The 13,390-nt window shown below is 44.0% G+C and overlaps 1 protein-coding gene across 1 annotated transcript; it reads right to left on the reverse strand.

Moving 5' to 3' along the window:
• Positions 1-282: 282 nt before the first annotated feature.
• Positions 283-13,166, reverse strand: rragca (Ras-related GTP binding Ca). The gene is made up of 7 exons (XM_079343847.1): positions 12,723-13,166; positions 9,807-10,010; positions 8,725-8,924; positions 4,934-5,048; positions 3,274-3,416; positions 2,732-2,880; positions 283-2,108 (listed from the first exon to the last, which is right to left on the reverse strand). The coding sequence occupies exons 1-7, from the start codon at positions 12,903-12,905 to the stop codon at positions 1,954-1,956; spliced, it is 1,149 nt and encodes a 382-aa protein (XP_079199973.1). The 5' UTR covers positions 12,906-13,166; the 3' UTR covers positions 283-1,953.
• Between the last annotated feature and the right edge of the window lie 224 nt (positions 13,167-13,390).

Consider the following 13,390-nt stretch of genomic DNA (forward strand, 5'->3'; position numbering starts at 1 on the left):
TCTCTCAACCAGCTCCTGCAGGAACATGTTCGATGTGTCGTACGGCAAGAAATGCCCCACAAAATTACTCCCGCTGCTACCTCAGTGGCGTATTCGTGTCAAGGCTATGAATGGATTAATGACTTGATGGTGACTATAGCAGCCTCTGCTATCAGTGGGTGAATGTGTTGCTGTGACCCGCGGTGTAAAACGGCTTACAGTCAGAATACTAGAAAAGCTCAATACAAGCTGAAGTCTATTTTAAAAATGACGTCTGAATCAATTATTGCACTGACAAAAACAAAATGTAAATTTTCTTTTATTTCACATGAGATAGCATCACATTACACAACTCAATCATCCATTTCCTTTTTAATGTGCACGTGTTTATTTTAAGTGACTGGTTATGATGACCGAGTCGAGAAGAACCTGGGCCTGTTTCACGAGTTTCATGAATAACTTTACGAAAGCAAAAACAAATCAAAATCTGAAGTTCAGACTCTTTACTCAGCAAAGTTAAGAAGCAAACTTGTTTATCATGCTTCACGATTCAGGTCCCTGGACTGCAGACACACACAGAGGTCCATCCCTCATCCCTGATATGAACAGAACATGCAGGCATGAACGTCTCAGGTGTCACCGTTATGAAAAAAAGTGATTTAATTTGGTCTTCGTCTCCCTCTTGATCAGTTTAATTGTCTTGGTTTTTTTTCCACCTCTGAACACAGTAAGCGGTGTTATGAGAACAGCACAAGTTGACAACACATTGATGTATGCATGCTTGGAATGGTTACATTTAGATTTTTGTGAATCCTGCTGAAAAGACCCAAACAACAAAATTGGATCATTAGAATTTGGGCAGGACTGACACTATTGGTGGACAAACATGCAAGTTTTACGAAGTTCACGTCATCGTGACTTAACCTTCCGTCAGTCCTGCCACTCAAACCAGATCGGAAGGCTTTCTTTCTGTAACAAATGAGATTTAGCTCAGTTATTTTACCATTTCTGACTCAATCATCTTGGCAGTGCTTTTGCAAAAACTATATTGCCAAATTTCCATCCAAGCTTAGTCCTTTCACCTATTATGCAGCTGATCACATGTGGTTTTCAGTGGAGCACACACAGAAAAGTCAATTTCACTGATTGAGAAGAGTTGAATTATGCTAAGCTGTTGTTAATTAAGAATCTTTCTGTAAATGTCATTCAAAACCTTCATTTTCACACACGCTCATACATACTATACATGTGTGCACGCGCACACACGCACACATATACAAAGACGGACAGCATGATCCCTTTTCAGTCTGTTTTCCCTTCACAAGTGAAACCAAAAAGCGAGTTTCGGGCAGCATCCAGGTAGGGTGAGGTGAGTGGTGGTGAGAGAAAGCTTGCACTGCGGACAAGCTTCATCTACATAAGGCCATCTCTGAACATGTGGGGGTTAGGACCAGCAGCTCACGTCCGCCATCTTTTCATCAGCACAGAAGTGGTCGGGGTGGGTTTCATCACTAGACAGGTTCCTGAAGACTGACATCACAGTTTGTCCGTAGCGAGAGGTCACAACACAGGGGTGTGTGTGTGTGTTTGTTTTTTTTTTCCTCCTCACATTGTTTATTCAGAGGGACCAGCAGCCAATCATCACAGCCTTTGACCGCTTTGGGAAATCCAAAGAAAGGTCCTGAACCTTTCCCTGTCCGGGTGCAGTTTCACTCTTTAGACGTCCTCGCAGCTTACACAGTGCTTTGCGTTTCCCTGAAACGATTCTTGAATTTCCCTTCCATCCCCCCCCCTCCCCCCGCCCGTGTGCTCCAGTGCCGTCCGTCTCTGAGTCCTTTAGGTGCTGGGAGCAGGGGGTTGTAGTTGGCCAGCCGGTGAGCTCCGGTTTAGTTGTCTCTCCTCTACAGGCTCCCCCGGCTCTTTCTTTCTTCTTCCCTCTTTTTATTTTATTTTTTTTTTAATTTGCATCAGTGTCTAGACGGTGTTGCGCGGCGTGCCGTTCAGTGCAACTGCCTTGTTGCAGGGTGAGCCCACCGCCAGGGTGCCCACTGGACGCTGGGTGGACACACCCACCTCGAATACTTCATGAATGGCCTTCCGGAAACAGTGGAAGTTGTAGTCTATCAATCCTGAGGAGGAAACAGGGATACAGAAAGATTAGTTTGGACATATTCGTGTGCTTGAATTTACGATACAGCTGCGTTCAAACAGCAACGATCTACCAAGGCTGACTTCTTTTTTTAACGATCTGGTTTTTTTTTTTTCTTTGTTTCTTTCATTTGGCGGTTCACTTTTTTTTTAAAGGTGAAGTCAGTGCTGGTGGTTCATTTCTACCTATTGAGTTTCAGATTGTCTAACGCAGACGTTTAGAAAAAGAGGGGAGGAACACATGGTGATCTGAAATCGTCTCATCGAGTCTGAAAGAAAGGCTCAAACTAAATGTTTCGCTGATTTTGAAGAAATGAAGGATCCAGTAGGTTTTATTAACTCGGCCCTTACTCGGGACAAGAATTGGCGGGATGTCTCGGCTTCTGCTGCGTCAGTTTGATCCCCTTCAGGATTTCATTTACTTCAGGATCAGTACGCTCTGAAAGATGGTGAACACACAGGACAGTAAAGCTGTGTCTTCACTGCACTGACCCGTGGAGGAATAAACGGAAACACTCGGACGAAAGGCCACGCCACCTTTAGCCACTTGGAGCCAAGCGCGCCGCGGGGGGGGGGGAAATCGCTGGCTCGCTGACAGTTTTACCTTTGCGCTCGAAGCTCTCTTCTCGCAGGATGCAGACGAGGGCCAGGAACTTGGTGACCTCTTTCAGGTACAGCACGGTGGTGTTGTTGAGCTTGATGATGGCCATGGACTCCTTGTCGTAGGCGCTGCCGCTGCCGTCCTCCCTCAGACTGTTGAGGCACAGCAAAGCGCCAATATGTTCAGAGAGAGCGAGCAAGAGAGAGAGAGAGAGAGAGAGAGAGAGAGGGAAAAAAAAGCCTAGCATGAGGAGGGTGGATTAATTAAGCAAAGAACTGATTAATGAGGTTACGCTTCAATGAAAGCCTCCTCACACAACACATGAGCAAACTCTTCATCTGGCAGCATTTAGAAAATACAGAAAGTTCAAGTGAGAATGGTTGTTTTCCCCTTTAATGAATGTTAATTTATACAGAAAATTCATTCAAAATGTACTCGGTAAAGAGTCTTCCTCATGCTTGTCATGTATTCAACACAAGAACTCAAAAGGGAGAAGAAAAAAAACATCTCTACTTCTTCAGAAGTGGAGAGCTGAAGGCGCTCACCCGTAGATGCAGGAGACGTCGATGACCACGTCGATCATGTCACAGCACAGCTCGTACGACTGCATGTCCACAGGAGAGCTGTCCGTGGCGATGTAGATCTTACTGACCACGTCGAACAGGAAGGCCTTCTCGATGCCTGAATTCTGCCGGTGACAAACGCGCGACGAAAGGCGACGGAGAGGAGTGGGTGTTATTGCACGTTAAAGACACACAGGGAGTACCATCAGTGACAGAACAGATTGGAGCACGAGTGGGCGATATGATGACAGACTCAGTGAGATGAGACTTTTTTTTTTGCCAACCGTCAGCGATTTCCCCCTCAGGCAACGACTAATGTTTTCTTTCATTATTAACTACTGTGACATGTTTTTTTTCTTGCCTAATTGTTCGCTCTATTAAAATGTCAGACAACAGAGAAGCCTCATTTTCTTGAAGTGAAGTCGACACATAGAAAGAACGTCATCTTATCCAACCGACAGTCCAAAACTAAAATCGATTCATTTTCCAATCACAACGAGAAGCGACCGGAGCGAACGCTTCAGCTGGTGCATGCTCACAAAACCTCCTCCTGTATCAGTGTAACAGTACACTATGAATTGATTTTCTTAAAGCTTGGGTGATATCATCCCAACTCCTGTCTAATTCAGGAGCACAGAGTATCGCTTCACGCTCAGCTAGCTCGAGTTCAGTCTGCCTCGGAGGGTTACGAACATAAAGAAGAAGAAGAAGAAGATGTACTTTATTAAACCCTCGAGGGGATTCAAATTTCAAATCGTCCACTCTGTTATCGAGTCATGCTGCACAATTAGTCGTCGAATTATCTAATCCATAATGGAGAATGATAATAGATTCCACAACCACACTGCTGAGATTCATACGACAGGAAGAAATGCAAAAAGGAAACAAAACTAAATCTTTTCACAAAGTATGGAAGCCCGTTTCCACCAGTTGAAAAAATAAAAAGTATGTCGTAATTATTAGAAAGAAATGGAGAAAAAAAAAAGTTTGTAATTTTTTTTTATTATTTTTTTTCTTCAACTGGAACGGGCTTCCATAATAAAGCCTCCACAAACCTGCAGTGTTTCTTTAAAAAGCTGGATCAATCGTCCAGCTGTGTGCAGACACTCTTTTAAAGCCCACTATGAAGTGACAAACCATGACATGAGCTCAACAAGTCCAAAGTCAGAGTCACATTTTAAACAGCTCTTTAAAGTCCTTTTAGTGACATTCATCATCTCGTACATTTACTTTGAAGCCTTCGGAGCACCTTGAAAATGACTCGTGTGATCTCTGGCAGGTCTGAAGCTGCAGAGTCAAAAGACAGAGTGGAGCTTTGATCTCTGCCCAACATTTATGGACGTTTCTTCACCATTAAAAAGGAAGAAGAACCCCTTCAAATACTCAAACCAGTTTGGAAATATCTTGGAATAAATTGCTCGAAAGCAGTCTTTGAGGTGCTTTAGAGCAATTTAATCCAAATGTATCACCAGGAGTGTGTGAGTGTTACAAATTCTCTTTAACTCCGCGCAGACTGGTGATGAACTCAAGGACTGTCGTGTGATTGGAGGAAGCGCTGACCGTTACAGTGACATCAGGGTTGGCAAGTGACTGGCTGTCACGGCTAACTCAAACTTAGCGTCGTTGGTCGCTCTTTACTCACAGAGATGAAGATGTTCAGGAGGTTTTCCAGAGTGGGGAGCTGAGGGATCAGCTTCTGTACCACTTTGCTGAAGGCCTCGAAGATGGAGTGGTCGTAAATACTCGTCAAGTAGAAGCTGAATGGCGGGAAGAAGAATATGTAAAAAAAAAAAAAGAGGAAGTGAGTAAACTGTTAGGAATAGGAAACACTTCTCACTTCCTGAAAATGGATATGAGAGCAGGTAAAAATACAGAAAGTCACAAGACCTCATGACAGATTGGCACTGAACTGGAGAGACGATCATTACAGCGATACGGCCTGACTGACATAAAAACCAAGTGTAAGCAAAAAAAAATAAAAAAAACTTTTCTCCACATGACTGCAGTAAACCTCTACACACACGTGACTTAATTTATAAAAAATAAAAAAAAAAGGTCAGACTGGGGAGGAAGTCTGTGGCGGCTGAGCCAAACAACCGTCTACAAAACACTTGGCAGGAGCTCAACTTGACAACGCATCGCAGTGAAGACGGAGAGAGAGAGAGAGAAAAGAGCCGTCTCAGCGCCTCTAAATATCCCGAGCTGCTCCGCCTGTCTGACAGGAATAAACAACAATCTCACCTCACATAAAACACGGAGCCGTGTGTGCCAACAGACGAGGACAGTGACGCTGCTGTGGAGCCGCTTCACGTCGGACACAAGTCGTTCACTGTTCCTGGGGATTCTTTCAGTGCAGAGGCTGCGATTCAGGATTACTTTTTCTTCTATTCACGGCCTGTTTGTCATCGATACGATTTAGTGTTGTTGTTGTTCTACTCTCCAACATGTCAAATTCAATTCTTCCGACATAAATACTTCACTTGATGTTGCTTCGATCATAAACAGTCGTTTGGTTTTAGTCGTTTTGAAATAAAAGTGAAGTGTGAATTTTCCCCGTCGTACGTTCCTTCTGTTAGGCACGAGATTGATCATCAGATTTAAGAGGCCGAGTCACTGTGTGTTATCTTACTTTTTTACTCATCTGTTCATATTTAAGGCAGCTTAATGTTGTATTCATTTATTGGGGACTTAATAAGAGGTGTAAAAAAAGAAAAAAAGAAAGACCATTAAGTTTCCAAAACGCTCGACTTCCCACGAATCATGGCAAACATGAAAGATACTGAATAACACAGTGCAACACTTTCTTGTCGTCCGGGGGGAAGTTGGAGGTCTTAGCCTTGCACAGTGGGTACACGGGTAGAAACTCATAACACAGGAAGGAGCACGCAAACAGGAGAGCTGTAATCAAAGCAGCGGTCACAGAGGAAGCGTATGAAGAGCTTCAGTGGAGGGAACAAAGCTCTTTTTTAAAAAACGTGTCCTTAAGCAGCTCAGAGACTCAGCTCAGCAAATTCTCACATTAAAGGCTTAACACGTACAATTTTATGGAAGTGTTTACGTTTACAAAATTGACTAAAGCGATGTTATTTTATATCTGCCAGAGAATTCCTTAATGTTTATAGGTGTAACGGGACGCGTCTTGTCGCTGCAAAACACCGGCTGCTACATCAAAGGCTGCTGCATAAGGAAGCGGGAGCTGCCATTCTGTTGCTGTATGTGCTGCTGTGATAAAAAACACATCATGTTAAATATGCTCAGACACATTGTCAGTTTCGGCCGTTCATCTTGATGATAGGAGTACGTTTTCACCATGGGGTGAGGGAGAGGAATCACTCCCATGATTCCCCGTCAGCCTCCACATCTTTTTTTGGGCTAACCAGTCCGAAAGCCGATCGGTCAGACGACTGGAGTAGATCCTGAAGTACGGACTCATTCAAAAACAGACTTTGAATCCAGAAGGGTTTTGAATCTAAAAACGTAATCGTTACTCTGAGGATGGAAATCGAATCAAGTCGTGACACGGCCAAAGATTCCCAGCACTAACCGACACTCGCGTGATCTTTCGTCTAAACCTCGAGTCCTAACATCTGTGCTATCTGAAGCATGCGGGTCGTTGTTTCTTCATTAAGACGTCCAAGAGGAATCTCACACTCCAATGTTTGTTCAAAACTCCCGATACACACAGAACTAAACACGCACGCCAGTCTTTACTAACAGCCACCGAGCCCGTCTAATAGACGGGTTTTCTATGCCGTCATGTTTGTTTCTCATCTTACTGTTGATGCACAACAAGCGGTAACAATGAACCTGACATGGAACAAACCTCTGTTTCACGTCATGTTCGAGCCATCCTGACAGAACGACTACTCAGGGATTCAATCACAGGACATGTTGTTGTTGTGCACGTACAGACTTTCTACTGAGCGGCGGAACAGGCTGCAATGAATGCTGACACGTTCACACAAACAAAAAAAGAGTTTCTATAGCAAAAACCACAAGTTCCACAACAGAGAGGGAAATACAGTTGTCTTTATGTCGGCAACTACAGTTAACAACATCATGAATACTTTGTTGTTTGCGGATCATTTATTTTATAGAAATAGTAAGAGCATCTATATTATTGATTGACTTACATGACATGTTTAACTACTGCCTTATCATGGTCATAAAACACAGGCTACACACACACACACACACACACACACACACACACACACACACACACACACACACACACACACACACACACACACACACACACACACACACACACACACACACACACACACACACACACACACACACACACACACACACACACACACACACACACACACACACACACACACACACACACACACACACACGCATCTTCTTAGATTTATTCTTGAGCTCTCAAAAACTAATGTATGTAAAAAGTCATAATTTAAAGTTACACGACTCCTTTCAAACTGTCCTGAGCTGTCAAACTAGAACATTTCAAATCGATTGCATTTAAGTCGACAACAGTTGAGTCCGTGTGGGCGAGATTTTGAAACGTTTATAGAAAGAGTTTTTTTTAACATGAGCCTTTAGAGAACAGAATATTTGATTTGTACATCAATCGTTCTTCTGACTCGTTTATTGAAATAACTAATCACAGATTTGGATTTTGGGGTGGCACCTCAGATTTTAAGGGGGGGGGGGGGTCGAATGCATATATACTGTATATATTGATTTATCAGAGTTTATGGCGCCATGTTAAACGGACCGTTTTTATGAGGATCCTTTTTAAAAGTGTCGCTCATGATGTGCCCACATTTAACCGATTAAAGACTCATCCTATGTCCACCAAGCAGGACTGGTGGTCTTTTGTGGTTCTTCTTTTTTTATTTTGAATTGAGAAAAAGTGGCTCCTCTTTTTAATTCTGATTCTGGATAACGAGTCGGGTCATTTAGTGGCATGCGTGCTCTGCTCGCCCATGTTTTGGCATCACCTCTGTCAGACTGAGAGGAAGCTTAAAGCCCCGTCCTGGTGGTTGTTTTTCCACAGTGCTCTTTACACGTTAAAGGGAATCAATCAAAGTCTAAGAATAAAAGTTCATTAACAGGGAAACGGTCTGAGCCGGAGTATCGACAAAGACACATCTAAAGAGCTATTAGACTTCTGTTTTTAAGTTTTGATGGGGTAAGAGAACAAACAGACTGAGAGTGGAGATTCTTTACAAAGGGGTCGAAGTGTTTCTGATTGGCCGTTTTGCCAAGCTGTCAAATCTCCCTTCTTAGCAGCGGCTGAATTTACGATTAACTCTGTATAAATCTGCATCCATCGTGCTGTCAGAGTGACTGTGAGCTCTTCGCAGCTGTACGAGTAATGTGTTGTTCTTTGATGTAGGTTGTTGGCGTCAGTAAGTGTCAGTCAGCGTTCTAAGTGGACTCCTGAGAAAAGCGTACCTGAGGTGCAGCTTCTCTAAGCTGGCGTCTGCCAGGTCGTCGTTGGCTCTCTGATGGATGTCCCTCTGGGTCTCGATCTTGTGATCGTCCGAGAGGCCGTCCACTTTGTGTATGAACACCTCGAAGTTGATCTCGGGGTTGACTCTGTAGGCCCGCGACACGGTGAGGTGAAGCCTGCCCAGGGCCTCCACGTAATCGTCCTGAAAGTGAGCAAATCAAAGTCAAAATCATGACCTCCTTTACGTCCTCACTGCTGCCACAACAGGTCAGGATACAGTATCAGACTGAAGCTGCTGCTTGGTGAAACCTTTTGAGATCGGACAGAAAAGAAAAAAAATATTTCTTGAAACAGTGAAAGACCGACTGTAAAGAGAACAGGAACATCTTTAAATGCTGCCAATGAAAGGCGTTATAGCCTCAGCAGGTATGAGGAAACGCGCCGTTACATTGTCTTCTGAAACCTCCGACGTCGCTGTGGGACGAGCCGCTGAAGCTAATTGAATCTGACGCGCCTCCCGGAGCACAAAACACACAGTGCGATCGGATCAGCTGTGGATAACGTCATCACTGAGATAAGTTCAAGAAAGCACTTAAGATCATGTGGGGAGTGCTGACATTTGAGCCAAGGCGAGGAGTGATCCTTTATCATGGCCCGCTCGTCACTGAAATCCTCCTGTAATGTGCCGACTGTACGGAGCTGGTGCGTCACCGCTCGTAGGACGTTTAGTGAATTTGACTAAATGTTACCTGCTGCTTTCGTCACACATCAGTAACTATTTACAACTTTCACGATTCTCGAGCAGGCTGGCAGGAGGGAGTCTCAAGTTCTCAGGGGGATTTTCGTGAAAGCGTTAAAGCGCTCCTTTCATTTCTGTCCTACGTCTGCAGTTTCAGCTGGATGAAGCAGTAAACATGAAACTGAGTCTGAACGTGTCCAATTATTTTTTAACCGTATACCGAAGTGTCCAATCAGTACCCACAAAGGACGTCAACATATTAGTAACACTTCATCCTTTCTGTCTGCAGCAGGCGAAAGGTCACACTCGTTAGAATCACGTCACACGCTCCTCCTTGTTCTTCACCTGGGCGTCGATGACAAATATCAAAGCCCCCGTTCCTCTGAAGATCATCTCGTAGTCGAACGTGGGGTCGAGGAAGTCGACCTGACCCGGGAAGTCCCAAATCTGGAAGTTGACGAAGGAGCTGCTGGAGATGTCGTCCTTGTAGATCTTGTTGGTGCTCTCCAGGAACAAGGTCTCATTCGGGGACATTTTGTGGAAGACCACCTGAAATCACAAGCGAGTCCATGTTTAGGTGTCCATCCAAACAAACGAGATATTTGCAATCATTCAACGAATACTTTGTTCTGAAGTGGATTTTCGACGTCTGCTTTATGAACGTCAGGTGGAGATTGAGCTCTGTTAGGAACACAGTTGGTTTTAATCGGATCTTTGCTCTTCCTCTGCGGTGCTATTATTCAGAGTACAGATGACATTTCTTTAAAGTACAAACGCTGTGACCAGGCGAGACATCAAAATGCTACATCACAGAGGAAACGTCTGCAGAAACAAGAGTCACACGAGTACGGGACAGAACTTTTTGTCCTTCGATTCGTTTTCTGTTAAATCATTTTCTGATCTGTTCTTTTATCGTCTCTGAACAAACAGGGTTTTATTTGACTTGATTTCACGAGACCTTAGGATGAAACTCATTGTAATGTCTTTTTTTTTTTAACGCTGACTGCACATTCAGCCTGTAGTAAAGCCATATTCTTCTTCTGAAGTTGTGTAATATGACAGATGATTGGAGCACACAGACATCATTCAGACATCACATGGACAGAAAGAGGGAAAAGGGCAAACATCGTCTGATGTAACTTCTGTCACTGGCTGCCTGCTGCATGCTCGTGAGCAGCAAACACAAAGACTGATACGCTGTATTTTATCAAAGTCCTGCTCAGATGAATACAGGAAGAGGAGAAGTCACAGCACCTGATGCTGGAGGACCTGGGAGGGTTTTCCCCCCCCCCCCCAATCTCTCCTCTTTGTGTCTTTTGAACCAGTTTGCTGGGCCACTTGAGGTCACAGACCAATGAACCAATGCGAAGCAAGATCTCCTATTTTTTAAGGCCACCCAGGAGGCTTCCAAGCGAGTTAAAGACAAGTTCTTCAGGCTCTATCTGTGGGACACACTCACGGCGAATCACGCTATAGCCAGCCTAATCCCCCCCCCCCCCCCGCATCTAACATCAATAATAAACTGTTATAGAAAGCACAACTTCATCTCATCTATAATTCAAACAGAGCCGGTCTTAAAGTGGAAGATGTGAAGAATGTGATCACGCAAATGTAGAGGCCTTTAAATCCAAGAGGGAAGACCACCGGCCCCTCGGCCTAAAAGGCTCTAAGGCCACCAAAGAGTTCGACTAAGTAATGTCAACGACGACTGTTAGAGGTCTCTTCTGTATTTCAGGAGATTTGAATGTTATTCTATTAAATTTGCCTCAAATGAATCATATTCTTAAATAAATTAAAGTTTACTAAACAAGTCAAACAATTGCACTCAGTCCGCTCTTGACTCCAGCTTAGCGCTGCGTAACACTTTTAAAAACTGACATTTAAAGACGATTAATGATAAACTGCCCTCAGATTAAATGGCGCAACATTTTTGGTGATAAAAAAAAAACTTTGTTTAAGTTGAAACAAGTCGTAAAAATGTCAATTACAGGGGCTAAACAATAAAACAGTGAATCACAGCTTAAATTCACTACGAGGTATGTATTGATTTATCCCACTTCATATCGTTTTTCGCAAAAAAATGTCATTGTGGACCGTATATTTTTCTCGTAACGTTCAGGGCTACCTGTCACCTGGATCAACTACAGATAAAGCCAAATTTGAAAAAAACAAACAGTCATGTCAACTCATGCTGGTTGGAAACATGCAGTTTTAAACTACAACCTCTGTTGATGCTGTACTAGTTTAAAGGTGTTCAATGTTGTGCTGAATGTCTTTTTACATATTATAATGGGGGTGGCAGTAGTTCAGTCTGTAGTGACTTGGGTTGGGAACCGGAGGGTCGCTGGCTCAAGTCCTGATGCGGAACAAACTATGGAAGTTGGTCTGGTAGCTGGAGAGGTGCCAGACCACCTCTCTAAGCACTGCCAAGGAGCCAGTGAGCAAGGCACCGAACCCCCACCAGCTCAGGGGACACTTAGAGTGGGTGCAGCCGCCACACTGACATCTCTCCATGAATGCATGTCCACAGGTCCTGCTTGTGTGTGATTCAGGCCTGTGTGTGTGTGTGTGTGTGTGTGTGTGTGTGTGTGTGTGTGTGTGTGTGTGTGAGAGAGAGAGAAACATGTCTCTACAATAGGGTATTAATAAAGTATATAAAACTGAAAAATATAATTATAACAATTAAATAGCACTCACATTTTTAGCTATGAGGCCCCCTACAAATGTCTTTCACGACAGGGGCCCCTCCACTGATCAATCATGTTCCTGCAGGACGCGTTCATGTGCAGACCGTCTCGTGCACTGATTTCACTCAAGGTGTTGTGACTTGCACTAATAAAAAGGTGTGGTCGCTTCCCTGTCATCAGACCCTACCCTGCTCCTCCTTCCTCACAGCTGGGTGTGACAGAGACATATTTGACATATTGTTATAACCACATAGTCACGTGCTGCTGCATGTCCACACACACACACACACACACACACACACACACACACACACACACACACACACACACACACACACACACACACACACACACACAGAGAGAGAGATGCACCTGCACCTGGTTGATAATTAACTACTAGACCTACTCTAACGTCACCTCACACTTTAGGCCGGCTGTGCGAGGGCTTTTAAATGCATTTATGTGAAAGTGAGATACAACCTTTTTCACAGCTATTATCACTCAAGACATGCTAAAGGTACCTCGCTAGCCGTGTTGGCTAACGTCCTCAACATGCTAACACTTCCCTCCTTACCTTCTGTATCGAGGATTTGCCACTTCTTCTCAAACCCATCAGCAGGATCCTCGGTTTGCTATCGGACGGTGACGGGCTGTCCTCGATGTCGGCCTCCTCCTCTCCATACCCGAAATCTTTGGGGAACGAGTCCGCCACCCCGTAGCTGTCAGCCAGCTGTTCCACCTCGTACTGAATCGACATTTTGACCCTAAACTACGCTCTTTTTTTCTCCCCCCTCCCCTCCTTTTTACTTCTCTTTCACCACACCCGTGTTTGTATCGTAAGATCGGTATGTTCCAAAATCAATGAAGAAGAGTTAGTCAATAAAGCCTGAGGTCTTTGGAAACACAGAGGAGCGTGATCCCACACATTTCCTTAGGATTTCCTCTCTGTTGAAAAAAAAAATATATCACCCTCCCCCCTCCAATCCACCTCTCGCTTCTGATTGGTTGTCTAGATTAAACACGGAATGTAATAGGTCGGACCGCCTGTCACTCTAATGAGGTCCGCCGTTGTCACCTGACTAGTCCTCAGACTTGTTTTGTGACCCATAACCCGAATAAGAACCAAACGCACCCTGTAAACAAAACTTTGTTGCAGTAGTACAGCTTTTATATTTGTGAATTTGCTGTTTTTAAGTGAGTATTAAATGAAGTTTGTCAAAAAATATCGAACAAAATTAAATA

Source organism: Symphodus melops (genome assembly GCF_947650265.1).
Source record: "Symphodus melops genome assembly, chromosome: 5".
Taxonomy (NCBI): domain Eukaryota; kingdom Metazoa; phylum Chordata; class Actinopteri; order Labriformes; family Labridae; genus Symphodus; species Symphodus melops.